This window comes from Stegodyphus dumicola, chromosome 1 (genome assembly GCF_044657685.1).
Source record: "Stegodyphus dumicola isolate Sdum_Otavi_A_Nest chromosome 1, ASM4465768v1".
NCBI classification, from domain to species: domain Eukaryota; kingdom Metazoa; phylum Arthropoda; class Arachnida; order Araneae; family Eresidae; genus Stegodyphus; species Stegodyphus dumicola.
The window spans coordinates 283,525,209-283,547,650 of NC_140768.1; the positions used below are offsets into that span (position 1 = coordinate 283,525,209).

Genomic DNA, 22,442 nt, shown 5'->3' on the forward strand with positions numbered 1-22,442 from the left:
TTGATTAATATAAAATTTAAAATATTTGCATTCAGACAGAAAGTTTTTTGAAACATTTGCAATTACTTTATAAGAAGGATTTATTAATTACTTATTATATTACTGATGATTAGGATTCAGTTCTTGACAATTACATTCTAAATTAGAATTTTAAGGATATAATGAAAATACGCTACGCACAAAAATACATTTTAGGATAAAAAATGAGTTGACTTTTTATGTTTTAAAAGTTCTTAAATTCATTTAATAAACATCGTATCCTCGTTGTTAATTGAATCCAGAATGTTGGGTGTCGTTTATATAATTATTCTTACTTGTCCACAGAATCTGCTGACTTATCCAGCCATTAAGTAGCTGCAGATCATTTCTACATAACCATTGAACTTTCATTAATTCAGTCTCTAGAGGGTTGTATGTTTAAATCATAATTTGACTTTTATAAAATTGATTATTTTAAATCTTATGTTTCTATAAAAATATACTGTGCATTAAAAATATGGATGATAGTATCAGCCGCTCTTTCAGCCACTTCAAAAGCAACAGTTTGTTTAGAAATAAATTATGCAGTTAATGTCATAAAATTCAAATAAACATCAAACGAAAATTCTCAGTTTTAGACAATTCGATTTAAACGAAGTAAAGTAGCAGACGATAAAACGCCGAAGGTAAAAATTTACTCTTACAAAAATTTACTCTTATTTAAAAAAAAAAAAAAAAAAAAAAAAAGATAGAGAGAAATTAAAAAAAATAGTTAAAAATTTGAATAATATCATCTATAATTTAAAAAAAAATAGCTTTTCATATAGTATTAATAAATATTTATTACGCATCATTGAGGGAAAAATGTCATATAATTAATTCTCCGTAAAATTTTACTTGAAATTTAAGGTTAAAAATAGCTGTGGCAATTCACTGTAACAAAAATCCATAGACCACATTTGGCGTTATTATCGCTCAAAAAAAGATGCCAAATTTCAAAACGCGAAAATATGTAAATTCGTGTATATCTTAGAAAATTTTGAATAAAAAAGTCTAATTTTTTGCAGATATGCTTAAAAATACACCTACTTCAAAATAATGGTAAAAAGTTTATAGCTTATAATTCAAAATTTTTTTCGAAAAATTTATAAAAATTATTTAAAAATAGAAATTTAAAAAAATAAAACACAAAAAATGGATAAATTTTATTTGTAATGAACCTAAATTTCGAAATGTGAAAGAAAAAATCGAAAAAGTTTAATAAAAAAAGAGATATTAATAAATATTTGCCAAATTCAATTAACATTGAGGAGCTAAAATTTTGAGAGCTAATATTTTAAAAACAACTCGTACGATTTTTACAAAATTTGGTATTCTGGCATAATTTGAGTGGTAGAATCGAAATATGGAAAAACATTGGTATGTTATTTCAGTTACGTAGTTTACATTAGTTTTCATTTTTCCTAAATAATTTTGACAGCTATTAATCCCGGTTATTAGCCTTATCCCTACCTATCTCGGATACTTTCATCCGAACGGTTTCTTCTAATTTAGCATTTGCAGCTTTCAACTTTGAAGGTGCTAATATTTTTTCATCTTGCTTATTAGGTGATAGTTTAGCAGAGTCGAGGTTCTTAAATATTTCCTAAGACTTTATCGACTGCAAGAGAAGAGTCTTCCTTGTTTTCTTTACAATCCTCCATTTCTATCATCAACGAAACGTTTTGCTTTTTTCTTTTGATCATTGTTCTTTTTTTATTTAAGAATTATATTGCTCCCCTTCTATTTCCCGAACACGTCTATTTCTGTTTTTGATAGAATCCGCAATAGTTATTACCTTCAGGTATCCACACGAATCACTTGATTCTAACCTAATCACCTAATTGTTATTATTGTTTGCACCTAAATCTTCATTCTCAGTTGAAATTACTGTCTAAAGTTGGATATCCTCATTAGACTCTTAATACTGCAAGATATTCTTCATTTAATTACTCCTGACAAAGTATCGACTAGCAAGTAGGTTCTTAAACCTATTTTAGCTTTACAGCCAAATATAGTTTCATATGGACTGTGATCTATTCCTGAGTGATGTGCTTTTACTGAGTGATGTGATTATTTTTCATAGAATGAATTTTGTTCCTTCTGATCACTTTGTTGTATGTTTGTTTCAAATGAAGTAGGCAACACCTTTCAATGTCTCCGCTTGCTGTTTTAATCAAGCCTTTCTTTCCCTATGTTTGACATTCCTTAAACGGTCTTGAGTTAATTCTGTATTCCATAAATTTCTTTAATGATATGATTAGAAAATTCTCGGTCATTGTTACTTTGCAAAATGTATGGTTCTCCAATTACTGGGATAGTAGTCTAGTAGATAATAAAATAATCTTTCGGCACGTTTTGATTTTAGGATTCCTAACTGAACGCATTTCGTTAAAAGGTCTTAATAAACCATTATAAACTGAAAGATTCTGTCCGCTTGTGGTTGCATGTCAGTGAGATCAACTTGAAAACTGAAATTTAATTCAATATTTTTAAAAGCAACGAAAAACGCAGAAAAAAATAATTCTTAGAACATGTTTTAGCCCAAAATGAATGTTAGTCTCGAATGGGATATTAGTCTCAAAACGACATTTTGCGTCGCACCTTTCAAATTGTTGCCACCAAATATTATCACCCTGTATTACATTTAAAGAAATTAAATAATGAAGGATTTGCATGATATAAAGCATGTTTCTCACATTGTGAAAAATAAAAGTGCCTAGAAAGTTCAAGTACCATCAAGTTTTGAATAACATAGTCCTCCAGCCGAATGGAGCTCTTAGAACCCCAAATTTTGAATTTTTTTTATTTATTTCATATTTTGCAAAACTTTAACGAATTTTTTATTAATAAACTCAACGATTTCAAAGCGAGCAATGGCAACATTGTACGGAATAAAATATTTCTATCTTCAGCGCGAGAGACTGTCTGTCGGAAATTCTAAAGATATGCTGTTTTTAAATATTTTGTGATTTTCCTGTTGAATCGAATTTTATGTGGCGTAAGCGCCAAGAACGTGATATTTAATAAATCAAGTAAACCCACAAAACGTTAATAAAAAAAGTGTTTTGTAAAGCCACCTTAGTAAGAAAACTGAACATTCATATGGTAAACTGAAAAAAAAAAAAAAAAAAGACTGGGAAAAAAAATTTGTGCCAACACTTAAGGCTGCATCAGGAATTCTAAACGTATACTGCTATACTGCTTTTGAAATTTTTGTGAATTTGCTGTTGAATTGTGTATGCCGTAAATGCGAAAATAATTATGCTTAATAAAAAATTAAAAAAATTTTATTAATTATCGTCGCATTAGCTAAAATGATAGCTAATAAAATTAAAAATTAAAAAAAAAAAAAAAAACTAGTAGGAGAAAAAGTGAAAGCTTGCATGTAGTGGAAGCCTGGGAACTCAGCGAGAGCATAAGAAAACTTAAAAAACCCTTTCCAGCTTCAGTTAAAATCTGAAATCTTTCAAATTTGTTTTTGATAAGGTTTACAAAGATTTACATATATCATAACTTCGACTGATATCTTCATATACTTTGTCTTTTTATCATTCTGTTTCAGACACCATGGCCTACTGCAGTATGAATCTTATGAATTTTTTAGAAATTCTCCTCCAAACAATTATAACGAATAATCGCAACTGGAACTATGAGTTTTAAACACAAACAATTTTTATAACGTCGTATTTTGATAATCATTTATAATCTCGGGATTTACCAGAAGTCTTCTCTTTGCTTTCCTTAGCTTTCTTTCCAAAAAGGAAAAAAAAAAAAAAAGGAAAGGGGGAAAAAAGAAATGTGCACTTTTTTTGTAAACAACTGATGATGTCCTCCCTCCTTTTTTTTTTCGATTTGAGCATGTCCAGATGATCGCCAAAACTTTATTTTTTAACTTCTAAATTATTATTCATTGTTCTTATAAATATAGTAAAAATTGTGAAAGTTTGAAATTATTTATGCGCACGCTTGTAACTGACAACGAAAACAACATCAAATTAACACTAAAGCAGAACGTAAAACATCTGAAACTGTTGAAAGCGAAGCAAGTGTGAACGTTCTGAATTGTGGCGCCTCCATCTGAGGGGGAGCGGCTTAATTCATTTTGTTTAGCTGTTGCCAACAGGTAAAAACAAACTCGAGCGCTCACCACAGATGTCGTACGTTTGCATATCTGTTAGACGTGGGAAAATCATACGCATGCATTATGGCAAATATAAAACTGAACACATTAAAAATTATTACGATTACCGTTTATTGATTGAAATTATGAATAACAAGCAGTTTATGAGATAAAGTCGCACAAATTATTCACTTTAATCGGTTTATTTGGTTGTTATTATTATTATTATTAATCAATTAATCGTATAATCAATTAATCATACTAACCGTAACACACAGAGATACATACATATATCTATATATTAGATAAACAGATAATATAAGAGGTAAGAAATTTCTTACGCTGGGCCATAGTTACACACAAAGTAGCTGCTGTACCAGTTCCCATCTTTGTACAACACCCAACCACAACCGATTTTGTGCGTAGTTGCCCAAATAATCTGAGAGGAGAATGTGAAAAATGGATGCTTTTATAACATATCTATGAAGCTAAACATACTACATATACTATTTAAAACCTGAAGAAAATCCAGTCATATGAAAATCGGGAAATAGACAGAGTTTATTGTCCTGTTCTTTAAGTAACAACTTTTCAAATGGAACTGAACAATTTATACATGCAAATGACATACTGTTACTAGAATTTTAAAAATGCACCAAGATCAGACTAAAATTGAAGTTAATTTCAAATGAAAAGTCTTAAGGCACAGTTTACTTGCTGTTCTCTTCACCGAAAGTAAATAATTCCACACCTTGTAATCTTCATATTCTTCATAAAGAATGTTCATATTATGTGTAGAAGTCAACTGAGCAGCCTCATTTAGAATGAGTGAACAACTATATTGAATTTTACCAGTTTATAAGTAGTAAAGTGTTTTTATTAATAAAATAAGGTAACTTCTTTTTTTAAATATATACAGGGTGTACTACTAGTCTGTAAATGTTTTAAAATTCATAAAAATTGAGGGAATTGGTAGAATTAAACCCGGTTTGCTAAACAGTTATTCTTATTTAATTCTTATTTAATTCTTATTTAATTATTAATTCAGTTATTCTCTAAGTTTTTTTTTTTTTTTTTTTTTTTTTTTTTTGGTAACGAAAAAAATAGCTAACAATTTCATCACTGTACGAGAGCAAATCACATATTTCAAGGAAAACTATTTGCATGCAGGCAAATGTTTACAAGCATATTATTCTTAGTCTATATGCCCGTCATACCAACAAACTGCAGTTTGTAAGCGAGTTACAACACCGTTAACTGCAGCATGTAACATATCCGAATGGATGCATGAGATTCAGTGACGAATGCATGGAATTCAGTGACGAGTCACTAAAGAAGATGGACTGCTGCGGTACTCTCTGGACTTGCCATAAGCCAAAAATCAAGTGGTGTTAAGTCTGGCGAGCGAGCTGGGCCACTCATTTCTACAGCAACGGCTAGTTAATCCCTCTTCGGTAAAGTTCTTCTTAGAGAGGTAAAGTTCTCACTTCAGTTGTGATATGAGGAGGTGCCTTATCTTGCATTTTCTCTAAGAACTGTATCATGGACATTATGCTCCAATAAGTGCGGTATTACTTTCTCTTGTACCAGTTGAAAGTAGCGTTTTCCAGTAATTGAGTAGGTCTTCTAGCCAACTTTTGCACACCGCTATTCAAAGAAAAAAGGGCACAAAACTGGACCTCTTATAAACTTGGTGCGCCACTAAGAAGGCGATGACACAAACTTCCCGTTTCATCGAAACATCGTACCAGGGAAGTCAATACGGCAAGAGTTACTGGACATGAACTTTTCTTCATTGTCTTCTGTATCCGAAACCTTCGTAAAGCTTCAGTCAGCGATTTTTGGCAGAGGTAAAACTACATAGTATTAATGGTACCACAGAAGTTCTAGATATTCTGATACTAAAAGGAATTAGCCATACCTCATATCTGGAATTGGAAGAAGAATTCAATTCAGATCATTTTCCGATTAATTTTATTTTTTATGGTTTGTATCCTCCTATTCCAAATCAAAAGAAAATTACTAACTGGTCAAAACTTAAAGATCTTCTAGAATATACCACACGTAAACCTCCGCTACAGAATATTTCTGATATAGAAATGGCAATTACGAGATGTAACCAAAATGTTCCCAAAGCAATAGAAAATTCCAGTAAAGTCATTTCATCTACAAATCACTCTGAACGTCCGGAAAGTATACTAGATAAAATTCAACTTAAAAATAGAGTCAGGAAAACATGGAAGCTTACTAGAGATCCTCGAGCCAAAAGACAACTAAATCACGTAGTTAAAGAAATCAGCGATGCAATAACAGAATACCGATCTGTAAAATGAGATGATCTCCTACCTCATATGGAAATAGATAGAAATTTAGTACGGAAAATTTCTCGTTCTCTTAGAACTAGCGGTTTCTTCGCCATTGGGAGACTTCAGCATAATAATTCTATCACATATACAGAAAAGAATATGGCAAATGTGTTTGCTGACGTTTTAGAACAAACATTAATTTCACATATGATCAGAGGCCCACAGCATGATGAAGAAATCAATTTAGAAGTCAAGCAGTACTTAGAAAATCATAACGACCAAATTATTTCTCCCACCTCATCTCAAGAAATTCAACAAATCATAAAACATTTGAATGTAAAAGCACGCGGCTATGATGGAATTTCAAATAAAACTATCAAAGAACTTCCACGCAAATGCAAAATTCTCACTGTGAATATCTTCAATGCATGTCTAAGAAAATCGTACTTTCCACAGGAATGGAAGGTATACATTATGCCAGCGATTCTCAAGCGGTGGTACGCAAGAGAAAATAGGTGATACGGAAAGAAACAAAGAATGTTTCACTGTTAAATTAAAAAACCTCGTGAAAAAAAAGAACAGTTGATAAAAATTTCCAGTGATCGAACTCTAACTAAAGATTGCAAAAATAGCACACTTGTTAACTTTTGGCTGAACTGAAGAAAATAATTTAAAGCCATTTCCAAATAAACCTATTACATTTTTATTGTCTTTTTGCACAACCTATTTGTGTGAACAAGGATTTTCTTCCATGTTATACTTGAAAAATAAATGCGGAACAAAATTAAAAGTGGATCCTAAGTTACCGTTAAAACTGTGTGAAATAAGACCAGATATAAAGAAATTGATCTCACTTAAAAAGCCCAAATTTCACACTAAGCTTTAGAACTAGAATATTATCACTTGCATTTTGATAACTAAACTTTGATAACTAAAATTGCAACCAATTTCTAATAATATAATATTTTTTATGTGCGACTATTTAATACAAATAGCCAATAGGTTGTGCAAATGGCAAAAAATTATTTTTTAAAAAATATTTCTATTGAGAAATTGGAAAATAATCATTGTAAAATGTAATGGTGGTACTAAAGGCTTTGTTTAGATGGTACGTGTTATTCAAAAGGTTGAGAACAGCGGCGATTATGCATTTCGTTATTTATTCATATATTTTCCACATAAAAAGACTTAGGACATTTTACGTTACTGTACCTGACTGAAATGTCCAAAACCATTTCCACCGCTGTAAGCTTTCATATATGTTTTGTTGAACGAGGAGACTTCATCATACAGTGACTTTACCATCCATTGCCAATCAGCTGATTCTATAGCTTCCGAATTTTTTTTGATGACGATATTTTGACCCACAGAAAATCTTTCTGTAAATAATTTTTAAAACGTATGTATTAGACTAAGCAAGTTAAAATTAAAAATTAAAGAAATATTTAAATACATCACTTTATTGTTCTTTTAATTACAGAATAAAGTTTTATAAACCCAGACATGGGAAATGCAATACTTTGAACTCAACGATTTAGCGCCCATTCTGCATAATTACAGGTAATTTTAACCCCTCTCGTGGTCATCAACGAGCGGTGTCCGCCGATAACATCGCGGCAAAAACATCGTGGACGAAAACGTCGCGGAGAAAACAACGCAAGGCGAAAACGTCGTGCTACAAAACATCGTGGGAGAAAACATCGCAAAGAGAAAACATCGCAGTTCTAAAACATCGTGGTACAAAACATCGTCTTAGAAAATAAAGCGGTTCAAAAACATCGCAGTTTAAAAACATCGTCGTCGAAAATATCGCGGTAAAAAATAAAGTATCTACAAATCATCGCATGACGATAATATCGCAGACATGCTTTTTTCAGGTTTTAATAATTGTAAATGGGTATTCCCATAATGATTTGTGAGCGCAAGGTGTAAAGAAGGATAAATTTTACTTTCACATATTTTATTAACTAATAAATTTTTGCTGAAATCGTAAGAAGGAAACTTAAGCATAGAAAATTAAATGTAACTTATAGACTATACTTTTCATGAAATATTACCAGTAAAAACTTTATAAAAACGATTTATTAATGGCCTTTGTTAGTTAACTATGTCGGTTTAAAATTCTATTAAGTGCTATAAGTTGCATTATTTTTTTATGCTTAAGTTTCCTTTTTATTTTCTCAGTAAAAATTTATTAATTAATAAAAAATATGAAAGTAAAAATTATCCTTCTTTCCATCTTGCGCTCACAAATCATTATGGGAATATCCATTTACACTTATTGAAGCATGCCTGAAAAAAGCATGTCTGCGATGTTATCGTCATGCGATGATTTGTAGATACTTTATTTTTTACCACTATATTTTCAACGACGATGTTTTTAAAATGCGATGTTTCTGAATCGCTTTATTTTCGACGACGATGTTCTGTACCACGATGTTTTAGAACTGTGATGTTTTCTCTTTGCGATGTTTTCTCCCACGATGTTTTGTAGCACGACGTTTTCACCTTGCGTTGTTTTCTTCGCGACATTTTCGTCTGCGATGTTTTTGCCGCGATGTTTTCGGCTGTAACCTCAACGAGCTCAGCTCGCATTCCAGTTACACACCGTAGTGGGTGCAAACCAACGTAGCTCGCATTACAGATTTAAGGCTGACAGATATCGGACGTATTTGGGTAGCAAGACCTGCTTAATGTCGCTACTGCCGAAGGAATAATTGAATATGTTTGTAAATGTGGGCCGAACGCAGCTGTCTGAAATAGAAAAGAAAATCGGGATTTAAATTCTAAGTAACATTTATACTATGAATCTTCGCTTGCTGTACTCCCGATGATGTAGTTATTGGAGTCTAACGTAACAACCTAAAAGTACACAAAAAATCTATATCAGCAATTGTTAATTTTTTAACACTATTTTATTTTGAACCGAAATTAATTAATGGAAATAATGATTACTAAAGAAGTAAAACAACAAGAATCAGCGTAATATTTGTAAATTTAGCATGACTAGTTTCGTTGGTTTAACTACATCTTCCTCAGCTGCCTAGTGCCCCCTTCCCACCCAAAAAAGCAAAAGTTGTTTTTTAGTCCAAAGGGGCAATTTAACAAATTAAACGAATTGAAATGTAGATTAAAAGTAACTGGAATTCATTGGCCACCGAAATGTGATGTTTTTGTACCGTCAGCTTCGGCCTACCGAGCTTTCAACGATTATGTTGACTTTTATTTTAAAGATTGTAAATGATTTCTTTATACCTTTTTATACTTTTGCATTTACCTTTTTTGTGTGTTTTTTCTTTGTGTATAATTTCATTGTATTATTGAAAATTGATGTTATTATCTATAGTTTTACCTTTCTTTACTTACAATTTGTAAGTCTCGTGTGATACTTTGTGGTGCACGATGATTTCTTTTTCTTTAAATAAAAAAAAAAGGGGGGGGGGAATATGCCCTGAATTTCGTTTCGGCCCTATTAATTTCGTTTTGCCATTTTGTGTCGAAACCTTTTAAGAAGTCACTTTTCAAATCGTTACCACCAAATATTATCGCCCTGTATTATATTTAAAGAAATTAAATAATGAAGAATCTGCATAAGTGTATGTATGTTTCTCGCATTGTCATAAAAAAACGGAACCTAGAGCCATCGAATTTTGAATGATGTAATCCTGCTACGAATATGGGTACGTGAAAGACCAAATTTGGAATTTGTTTATTATAGATTTCATATTTTGTAAAACTTTAAGAATTTTTGATTAACAAAAACTCAAGGATTTCAATGCAAGGGATGGGAACGTTGTATGTAAAAAACATTTTTATTTCCAGCGCCTGAGATTGCATATCGGAAATTCTAAAGATATGCTCCATTTAAAATTATTTTACGATATTGCTCTTGAACTGAATTTTATGGTTTAAGTGCTTAAGTGCGAAGAACATGATATTCAATAAATAAAGGTAATACACAAAATGTAAAAAAAAAAAAAAAAAAAGAAAAAGAAAACCTTTTGAACGTATTTTAAACCCTAAAACCTTTTAGAGTTTTTTTTTTTTTTTTTTTTTCGGCGGCGGACTTCGGTCTTCTTACTTGTAGGTGTTTGTCTGCTGTTTCGGACGAAATCTCCTTTGCAGCGTTCCAACCGATTCGCATTTAACGAATTCTAAATGATGCAATAAGCTTTATATTCTTCAATGAGCTGTATGTTTGAGTTATAATTCCATCTGGCGTAACGACTGCGGCCTAGTTGCTAAACCTATAGTTGCTTAAAAAGATAACTACGAATGGAAACTTGGAGAAACTACGAATGGAGATTATATGCTGTTATGCAGGTTTCTTGCTGTATTTGTTAAATTTATTACACTAAACATTTTTGAAACATTACAGCGAATTATAAACCACTCCGTCCTTCTATAAACGTTTTTCTTAGCCCAAAGAGGCATAAGCCCAGAAGGGCTATTAGTCTCGAAAGAGTATTTTGCATCGGTTCACTAGAAATGACTGTTTCAGTTTTCAAATTGTTGCCATCAAATATTATCTTCCTGCTTTATATTTAAAGAAATGAATTAATGAAGAATCTCCATGAATGTATACATTTTTCTCGCATTATGAAAAAACAACGGTGCTTAGAGATATCAAATTTTGAATAACCTAGTTCTCCACTCGAATATGTGCTCCTGAATATTAACTTGTTGGCGCCCGCCAAATCGCCAAACTCATAAATCTGTCATATTACATAAAGTCCTTAAGAACACTCCTGATGAGAAGATAGCGTCACCTCGTGATTTCAATTAATATCGCTGATTGGATGAGCCTCGTGACGCACACATATGTATAAGTAGGGCTTCTGCTCAAGAAACGCTTGTGAGATGGATGCTGAAATAAACCTACCACTTTATATTCGAAAATTTGTCTCATTCCTGTTGCCCCGGCTGCACAAAACAAATAATGTATGAGAAATTACATTTCATATATACATATATTATATATAAATCCTGCAACTATAGCAAAGGACGGGTTTAAAAAAATTATTCTAATTTTTTCTATTATTCTAATTTTTTAATTCGAATTTTTAGGCTATTTATATATTTCGTTTTATATATATATATATATATATATTGCGCGTGTTTGTATAATGTTATGTCTTCAAACCTCATTTATCATTATTTATTTATGCTCCTCCTCCCGCGCAAATCTCTACATATAATAAAAGAAAGAGTCTGTCTGTATGTGTCTTTCGTTTGCGCTGCGCGTAAGCTAATAGACCCACGGCTACGAAATTTGGTACATAGGTGCATCTAGACAAGAGCCAGTGCACCTCGAAAAGATTTTTTCGAAATTCGAATTAGATTTTTTTTTAAATTTATGTTTTGTGACGAAATCGCGTCATTTTGAGACATAATGGGCTATAGGAAAGCGAGATTTTACTCTACACACTCCATTTTCACATCGTCATGTAACGTACATACTTAGCTATTTTACGAACTTAAAATAAATTTCGTGTTTCAATAAACAGATTAAATACGAATTTATTTAACAAAGGGAGCTTAACATCTTTTCAATGGGATTTTTTCTAAAAAAGTTTATTTTTAAAAATGTACAGTTTATTTTTCTTTGATTTTTGAACACGTTGAACTTTCATCCTTGCGACTGCTTTTACAAAATGAATTTTGGAAAAATGATAATATTTTGTATTTAAAAAAAAATTTTAAATGAAGCTTGCGAGTACACTTCTCACATCTTTAAAAATGGGATTTTGGCAACAATTTTCCTGTTTTATTGTTTGATAGATTTTTGATGAAATCGCATCATTTTGAATAGTTTCATTCTTTTAGAAATATGGGTTTGTCAAAAATTTTTCATTGTATTTCTTATGTCACTGTTTTTAAGAGAATTGCATATTTCATTGTCATTTTTATTTTATATTATTTATTGCTCATTTCACTGTTTTTAAGATATTGAAAAGTTTTGAGTGATTTTTTAGGAAACAAAGTTCTTATTTGTATAAGGGATATTGCTTATTTCATTGTAATTTTGTTATAGGTAATAACTTTTTTTATGTTGTTCTGCAGAGTAAAATTCTACGCAGTTTTTAAATTTAACGTTTGGTGTTCCTTTCAGCCATTTTTCCGGTACATTTAAAAGAAAGACGAAGGTTGGCAGCGAAGCTGCTAGTAGGTAAATAAATAATCCTTGCATTGTATACAGGGGCGCACATTTACCGCTTTGCCTCAGGTGAGAAAATATGTAGGCACGGCTCCAGCTGCCACCCATCTTTCCTTGCCACCGACCTCTCGATGCTCCATGCATATTTTGAGTGCCCCATGCCGCACAGACACTAGAAATTTGCAACATCCATGCCTTCTCTGGAATTCGAACCCGGGGTTTTAGGTATGGCAATAAGTGCCGCTAACCATTTTCCCATCTGGCAGCCACTTCTATAAATTATAGAGATTACTAATTCTACATCATCAAAATAAAAATCAGGTTTGAAAAAAAAAAAAAATCGTGTAAACCCCATTCAAGGCCTTGAAGTACTTCCATGTGAATACTGGCAACCTGAAAGAGGAAAATAAGAGAACCAAGGACATAAAGGAAGACATGGTGACAAGAGCATAAGGTTTGCTCGTGCATGTCTTGTAAGGATCATAAGTTTAACTAACGCTTATTTTGTTTTAAAACTTCACTGTCCTCTCTTATTTTCCACTTCCGGCCAGAATAAACGCCTTAATTTCTTTATGCAAATTGTACTTGCTAGCGCTTAAGTATTTCAGTTGTGGCTTTTCGCCCCAAGAACAAAGTTAGATGGAGAGAGAAAGAGCCTGCTTGCCTCTGTGTTTCACGCGAGCTTTCAATCAGTTGCTGCCGCCTTTAAGGTCAGAGGTTTAGTCCTTTTGAGGTTAGTGTTAGTCATCAAGAGGTTAGTGTTAGTCATCTGTGTAAAGCTCTTATTTAAATTTAGTTAGTTAGTAGTTCTTATACTTTTACGATCAGTCCACAGGTGGTTGGTCTTTGTATCCCGAAGTGCGGGAGCATCTATAATATCGTGGAGAATAAAGGGTAAAGTTAACCCTTCTTACTTGTGTTATCCATTCCATACATACATGAGCATAGCTTGAATAAGCTCCCTGTTCTCATTCAGGATATTAGGTGTTCCCTAAACATATAAAACATCAAGCAGTCCTGATAGGTGTTCCTTAAACATATTAGAAGATCAAGCAGTCCTGATAGGTTTCCCTAAACATATTAGAAGATCAAGCAGTCCTGATAAGTGTTCCCTAAACATATTAGAAGATCAAGCAGTCCTGATAGGTGTTCCCTAAACATATTAGAAGCTCAAGCAGTCCTGATAGCCTTTTAATTCTTTTGCGGCAATGTAGGCAAAGATAAGAATTTTCATGTGTTCCATATTGTCCTTAAACTGCAATGTAAAAGTCGACCACAAATAGTCGACCATGTATAGCAATAATAACTTCTTCAGCATTGTCGTCATCCGGTATTCGAACAGTTTTAACTTCAGGAGCAATGGCCCAGCTTGCAAAATATCCGTCTCCAGGTTACTCTACTTCAGAGAGATCCTCGACCAATCATTCCACAATTCCTACGATGTCAAATATTGCCATAGCAAATCTGAGGATACAAAATGCAACAGGAAATTAAAAGGGCATGATTAATTCAATTTTCAAAATGTCTCCGACTGAATGAGCACTCAGAACGTTTTGAAATCCTCAAGCAAAAAGATTTAATTAAACTTGCAGTTAGCCTGAACTAGCTTTATTCTAAACATATATTTAGTAATCTTAGCGGTCATGAACTGGAACCAAATGCTAGATAGTCTGTCTGTAAAATATTGCACATTTTTCCTCAGTCGTCCACCCTTTAGGCCCAGATGGCAAGCAAATCTATTTAACGAAGAAATTAAAAAAAAATTGCATTATTTCAGTGCGAGAAAAAGTGTTATGAATGACGCACCCAAAAATGCCTAAGAATTTAATTAAAGTTTTGGTTTTATTTTCTTAAAATTATTATATAAGGATAAACTAAATAACAATTTTAAGAATAATTTAAAACTTTTATTCAGCATAATTAATAACAGATTAGAAAAAGTGATCATCCAGCAGCTGGACTCGAAATGAGAATTTCTCGTCAGAAGTATGTTAGATTATCAGCCATAAAAAGGGAAATTTCAGAGGTTACGTCAAATCGAAATCAAATCACTGGATTTATTTTGGAACGAGAAATGGTAAAAAACAAGAATGTCCTCTCCAGGACTCCAGTTCCAGGTCTTTCGATTGCTAACCGAACGTGGACGGAGAAAAATTCCTAAAAAATTTACATGTTAAAAGTTCCGCTTATTCTACTTGCTGTTCTTAAATCTAGATTTATTTTCGCGACATTCTTCTCAAGCATTTGCAAGTACAGTGAGCAATAATAATAATAAATTGGATAGTTCTATATCTCCCATTCTACTGGGCCGATTGACGGAATTCAACTTGCGTTTTTCATGTCTCGAAAGCGCGACTTAGGATATGTATTAGATTTATATATATAGTATTGTTCGAATGTAGGCATTTTGACACAAAATCGCACTTTTTCTGAAGTGGCATGTCAATTTTTTCCATATTTCGAATCTATGACCCAAATTATGCCAAACTGCCAGGTTTTGTAAAAATCGCACTAGTAGTTTTTAAAACAATTAGCCCTCAAAATTTTAACTGCTCAACGTTAATTGAATCTGACATATATTTATGGATATCTCTTTTCTTATTAAACTTACTTGATTCCTTCTTCCATAATTCAAAATTTAGACTTAATTCAAATATATTCGTACATTTTTTATGATTTATTTTTAAAATTTGTATTTTAAAGTAGTTTTTATAAATTTTTCGAAAAATTGTTTGCATCAAATTTCTAACATCATCTTAGAGTATATGTATTTCTAGGTACACTTGCAAAAAATTATAGTTTTTTATTCAAAACTTTTTAAGATATACATGAATTTACATATTGGAGCATTTTGAAATTTGGCATATTTGTTGAAAGCGATAACAGCATCAAATGTGTTTTACGCACTTTGATAAAATTATTTGAAAGTAGGAAGGATGTGACTTTTACCCCTCCTGCACAATGTAAAAAGGGAAAGATAAATACGTTGCCATAAATTAAGAAGTTCGCCAAGTAAATTATTCTTGGTGCAAACTGAAAAAAATGCGCAAAGATACTTTTTTAAATTTCTCCATAAATTTCTCACCAAAAATTACAAAATTTATTATCTAGGTATAATGTGAGTCGTAGAATCAAAATATGAAAAAGCATTGGTATGTTATTTCAGAAAAAGTCCGATTTTGTGTCAAAATACCTATATTAGAAAAACGCTATATACAAGTCTAATACATATCTTTCGTATTTTCGAGACATGAGAAATGCAATTTGAATTTCATCAATAAGCCCAGCAGAACGGGAGCTATAGAACATAGAACAGTTTCCTTGGGGGGGGGGAGGGGAGCAGTGTATATTCATTTTAACTTCCTCTCAATATTCATTCACAGCCTGGGTTAAATCGATGAGTAGAAGGTCATGCATATCCACTCGTGAAGGAATTAAAAAAAAAAAAAAACCATCTACCAATTAAAATATTATGCTAACAAAATTTATTTCTGAAATTACCATTAACCAGGTTTCCCCACCAAAAGTTTCAAAATGTTTTATACATACCAACTCTTCGGCAATCGCTACAGTCATGTTCAAAAACGCAGCTCTCCGCATGTTTCTGAGCAATTGCTTCAAGTTCAGGATCCCAAGTCTAAAACATTTTTTTAAGAAGGAAATTAGAAACAAGAGGATTTTTTTAATGTGAAAGAACTTGCGTTATTATTAAAGTGGATATTATTTATGAACTTTGAGATTGAAACTAATTTTCGCTTAGATAATTATGACCAAGTACACGAGAGATCTATCTGCGTAGTTTCATATTAGTTTTAATTGGGACCTGATAAGGAAAGTTTGTAAAACTTCAGTTCATAATAGTTTTGAAGAAAAGAAGTGCATTAGTTTGCTTACCAAAAACAGAAGCTACCGGACTTTACTTAACAGAATCTACCGAAAGATTTGCTGCTAAAACCCTGCAGATAAGGAGCCCAACCAACAGTGGTGCCCTCGCTTTAGCCTCTCGCGAGCACATTTCCAAAACATTAAAATTTTTGTTAAACATATTTCCAATCTTATATGATACATCTGAAATAGTAATTTCGGCAAATGGGTTTGAGATGAATAATAATATTGGTTGAACTTTATGGAAATCGGAGAAGAGTTCAAAATTTTTTTTTTCAGTTCATTTAGGTTTTCCGAGTATTTCTCTATTTCAATTGCCTTGTGATTATTTATATGGCTTAATAAATTCTGAAAATATATGAAATTTTTTCTTTCATCTGATTTGTCCACAAATTTAACTTTATCTGAAAAGCAGTTACAGTCCCAGTCAATTGAAAAAGGTTTTTTTAATTTTCCCTGGAGATCGTTCAGTTTGTTCAGTTTAGCTGTTATATCCGTGAGAAAATACAGATCGGATAACCAATTATTATCGGCCAATTCTTTATAACTTTCATTTCTGGATTCCGAAAACTGCTTTATTGGCGAAAGACGTTCTACAAATCGTTGAAGTACTTTTCCCCTGTTGAGCCATCTAACATCGGAATGAAGCAATAAGATTCCATGTTCGCTATCAAGTTCATTAGTCAGCAATTAATTATTTTATAACGTCTTGCAAGATATCTCTTATGACTATAAATGCTTACCGTATTTTAACAATTAAGAAATATAAATGAATGGATATTTTAAAAATATTTTTTGTTCATAGTATCTAATCGGGCTGGCGAGCACATACAAAACGATCTGCGAGCACAAGGTTGGGCACCGCTGCCATAAAATATCGTAAGATAAAATAAGATTTGGAAATTCATTGCTATATTTCGATTTTCGGAATTTTCGAATTCTATTTCCTGAATCCTCAGATGATCTGTCCTTAAGAAAAATATAAAAAGAAAATTTGATTAGGACACTACATGACTTTCTTGTACGGCCTATGCACAGTTTTTTTTTTTCGCTGCATTTCATTTAAACTTATTTCCCCAAATTTCACTAGAGATATATTTCTCATTCAAACAATTCAGTTATTACTTCGTTGCAAGTGAAAATACATAAAAACTCAAAACATCTTCATTAAAAATTGTAAAATGCAGAAAAATCTAAAACATTAAATAAAATGAAAAACAGTTAAAAATGCTTGTAATTAAAATCAGAGTTTAAATTAAACAAAAATATGCAGAAAGACATATTTTTCGATGCATTAAACTTTTGGCTCCACTAGGCAAAAAGACACTGAAGTTGGTGAAGAAACTGAATTCACCAAGGAACGGGCGGCTAAAACCCGCCGGGAACTGGAGAAATTCAACCAATCAGAGACAACCGTTGCGCCAGGAATTTTTGGCGTCATTTTCCGATCGCCAAACGCAATTTTTGTGCAAAACTGGTATACAAGAAAGCAGTTGTTAATGTTATGGTAACTTGTTCGTATATCTTGGGTAGAAGTAGTTCATTTGTTTTGGTTATTTTATGTTGCCCTGATATGATTTAATATTTAATTTACTGTAGAAGCGATAAGTGAAGTATGTAAATCTCAATTTCGAAAACAAATACAACTTTATATTCCCCTCAATTGGCTAACTCGATACCCAATAACTTTTCTTTACTTTTAAATAAAGGGTGAAAATAATAATTGATAAAAATTACTTACTGTGAAATTTCTGGGCTCTTTGTGTATTTGAAAATGCTTGTTGGTATCTAGGTTCATATTATTTCATGTACTCTAAACATCGTGAAATTCAATAAAGAAAAATATTTTAAGAATGTGTCTTTTTTTTTTTTTTTTAATTTAAACTACTTTTAAAACTTTTAGAAATTTCTCTTTTGTATATTTTTCCGTAGGCAAAAATCACAGTAACAAAAGCTCCTACTGAAATATAGAAAATACAATGATTATTCGGAGAATCTGTATATTAAAATGCTGATGTGGGATAACTCATAAAATAACCCAGGTAACCCAGTAACTCCCAAAAGAAAAAAAAATAATTGAAAAAATTAACATGAAACTTGTTTATGCATTATTCTCCATCGAAATAATTCTGTTTCATTTCATTGTGTTATGTAAAAATAAAGATGTAATTTTTAAAGTCTTGGAACATTAGCACAATCAAGTAATTTTTATTCATGATGAATCTGTGGGGTATTTTACACTTTATATTACACCGTACGTGTTACTATGTACATTATTTTCTTTCATTGCCAAGACTTTTCTGAATAATATGCAGTAATTTATCACCTTCATTAGTCTCCAGGGTTTGTAATTATATTTTAGGAAAACACACAGTCTTTAAGCTGCAATTTTAATTCCACTTGCTTATGATTTCAGATGTCATGTATTAATCCCTAGCAGAAATTCTGTATAAGTTTTCTTGAAATCCAAAGCATTTTCTTTTTCTGTACAAATAAAATATTCCAACAACAGCTATCACCATTGGATGCCTCTAATTTTTATTTTGTAAAGAGCAACAAATTGTATATTGTAGTCTATACATCTGCTGCCTATGTTCCTATAATTTGCTATCATTTTTGATTGTGGAATTGTGGTGAATTTTCACAATTCTGTATTATGCATATTAGAGCACGCATAAAAATATTTCAATTGGTAAGAGATTGTATAAGTGTTTTCTTTCTTTTTTTAAAAAGTTCTGTATCAATGGTAGTAATTTATTTAATTCATTATTGCAAAGCAGGAAAACAGTATCTTCTTAAGGGTAGAAGACTTTCATGAAGTATATGTTTAAAAGAATATGACTTCTGTTCATGCGGCACAACTTGGGAACTTCTTTTTTTTTTTTTTTTTTTTCTTTTTTTTCATCTAGAATAATTGTTCTTAGTAGCAGAATAACTGCACACAAAGGACTCTGTTTATAATTGTTATTCTCCAAGCAGATTTAATAAATTAACATCATTCAGTTTATTATACCAGTGTTGTATAAGAGTCAAAAACGGCTTTAAGACAAATGGGTGGTATCTGAGTATAAGTGTGCATTTAGTTACAATAATTAGTAATAATCATTTATTGTTTTACAATGGTTTACATTAATGTTATGTTTTCCTAATATCTAACATGTTAAATAACAATTCTATTTTGCTTGGTTTAAGGTTGGTTCCTAGGGACCAATGCTATATTTAATATGTTAAGAAATGACTGATGAAGTGTTAAATTGATAAAAACAACTTACTTATACATAGAAAACAAACACTTGAAATTTTGAACTTCAAGTTATATTTTGTGATTATCCATATGATCCATGCGCAAAAAATATTTTAAAATATAGTATTAAATAAGAAAATTTACAGAGTTTAAAAATTTATTAAAAAATTTTCATATTATGCTACATAATCTGATATTTTGAGCAATATATATTAAATTGTAATTTATCAACCTAGATAAAATTTTGATTAAAATATCTAGTGGTGAGCTATTAAAATATTAACAAAGAGCACACACTTTATTTTATAAAATTCAAAATACCAAATTATGTTTAATTTTTAAATGTTTTAATTTTTACAAAAACGGAAAACAAATAGTAACTGTGCATGAAAAAAAATTAAATAAGAAATATCATGGAAATTACATAAAATAGCAAATAAATTTCATGATGTGCACAATTTGTGCCAGAAGTTGCCCCTCACTTTTCTTCTCACATCAGTTGATCATTTGTAAGGTTTTAAGAACCAGCAGAGATTTTTCAAAAATTTTCTATTCTGCTAAATGTTTCCCCATTTAGCATTGTCTTTAAATCTAAAACTTCATGTGAGTCAAAGAAGGTCTTATTGTGGAAACACTTTTCGTTAAGCTTAAAGCCTGCTTAGCTTCATCTCTATTAATACTAATAGTCTTTATAATAACTATATCTTCCTTTACACTATTAGGAATTCCATTATGCAGTTTTCATGTTAAAACCATCTCGATGGAAATCCTAAAATAATTTATTTATATTTCATGTTTTAATGTAAAATTTAACGTATGTTAAAGTACGGTTACAACATGCAAGACGTTTTTCCCTGGAATAAGTAATAAGCAAACAAAAAGAACAAAGGACAAATTGAGCAAAGGACGCGTGAAAACTTCGTACATCTAATCACTGAAGATATCATAATGGACTTTTTGTACCCCATTTAATGTTGAAAACACCTAATATTACTGATACTAAGAATAGGCTAAATAGATTTCACTTGTATATATATCAAAGCTATATTTGCAGACATCTTTAGAAATTTCAAGACACTTTCAACTCAGACTAATTGTCAAGCAGGCTCATTTCCATTGTAGAACTGATGGTAATGAAAAAGCTGATTTCCTCACACAGAAAAAAAACAAATTTACTGAGTGCATTAGATTTCACTTTCTAAAGCTTTTGACGAATTTAATTTGTAAATTTTTCATGCAGAGTCATTTCGAGCACGTAATCGAAGAACTTGGAATGCTGTTCGAACAAATCCACCTGTGGTCCCAGGTTCTCAAAAATATATAGTTGTCACAAAATTTGTCAGGTCATGAATTTCAAGATTAAAATAAATCAAGAAGGCTTAGAATGATGCAGAATTTGTATAATTCTTATTAATTTTGAGTGTTATCTGATATCTGTTCTTCAAAAGGCCAGGAATAAAAACCTTTTTTCATTTTTATTGAAGAAGAGGGACCTACGTCAGTTATTTCTTAAAATTGACACAAGATTTTATGTTAAGCTGCTATTTTTGCCTTACTTTAATTTTATATGTTTTTGTCAGTTAAGTATGACATACTTTTATCTGCTCTTGAATGTCAGAAACATTAATTTTTCTAAACCATGGGTTGTATCAAAATAAAGTACTTTGGAAGTAGATTTAAGCAAAATAAGTATGTTTCAGAGAAGACTCATAAGTATTACAGAAATATAAATTCTAATTGTATTGGAAGCCTATAACTTTAAAATACATAATTACAAATGTTTGATATGTACATATTTGGTTATATGGTACCTGTCCCCATACTGCTTGATAAGAGTACTCTAGCTGATGTATTTTGTGTAATATCTACATGACACATATATTTCACTGGCATGTCGGTTTCCGCAGCCACAGTAATCTTTTTTGCAGATCAGACTTAATATTGGGTACAAATACTTTGTTTTTCATTTACCATTTTATACAGATCATCAGACCAGATAAACTAAGCAAAAGGTGTCCAAATATATAGTTAGGATATAAACCTAACTATCAGTGTTCAGCAGTCTTACCATTCATGGGCTCTTTTTCAGATGATTATCAACTGCATTATATTACATTATAAAGATCTTTCCATTTTACACTCCTCCTGTTATGCTAATGACAATTTTTTTAAAAATCTATTTGTTACATGCATTAATCCTTCACACATCCTTCTTTTGAAATTGGGAAAGAATTCCAGATTTTATTAGATAAACAAAACAATTTAATAAAATTTCATATTAACCTTTTCAAAAATACAGTACATTTGAGATTTTTACTATCAATTTATTCAACATGCTACATTTCTTAAAAATCAAATATCACACAAAAACGTAATGCATTTTAGAAAAAGTTCAATCAAATTATTTATTATTATTTAGGAATCTTCTAATATATATATATATATATATGTTCTGCATGTGGCTTTGTTGGCTAACTTTGAGTACCTAATAAATACTTATATATATATATATATATAAAGAAAGAAAAAAGCAACACATCTTCTGCACAGGCCAAATTAATAAGCCTTTTTCATGTGCATTTTTTTCTTGATGATCAAAAAATAAATTCTTTCTGTAATTTTCAGTGCCACAAAATAAAGTGAAATGTACAATTTAGCATAAAACTTTTGCGATACAACATCGTACACCTTTTTTTGAGGGAACAGGCT

The 22,442-nt window shown here is 31.2% G+C and overlaps 1 protein-coding gene across 1 annotated transcript in view; it reads right to left on the reverse strand.

Moving 5' to 3' along the window:
- LOC118195945 (CRISP/Allergen/PR-1-like) overlaps positions 1-22,442 on the reverse strand; it is a 63,997-nt gene that overhangs the window by 16,879 nt on the left and 24,676 nt on the right. The window contains exons 3-5 of the mRNA XM_085807945.1: positions 16,154-16,241; positions 7,660-7,826; positions 4,483-4,580 (exon numbers count right to left, since the gene is read on the reverse strand). Coding sequence (XP_085664071.1) covers positions 4,483-4,580; positions 7,660-7,826; positions 16,154-16,241 — 353 coding nt within the window. The remainder of the gene's footprint in view (positions 1-4,482; positions 4,581-7,659; positions 7,827-16,153; positions 16,242-22,442) is intronic.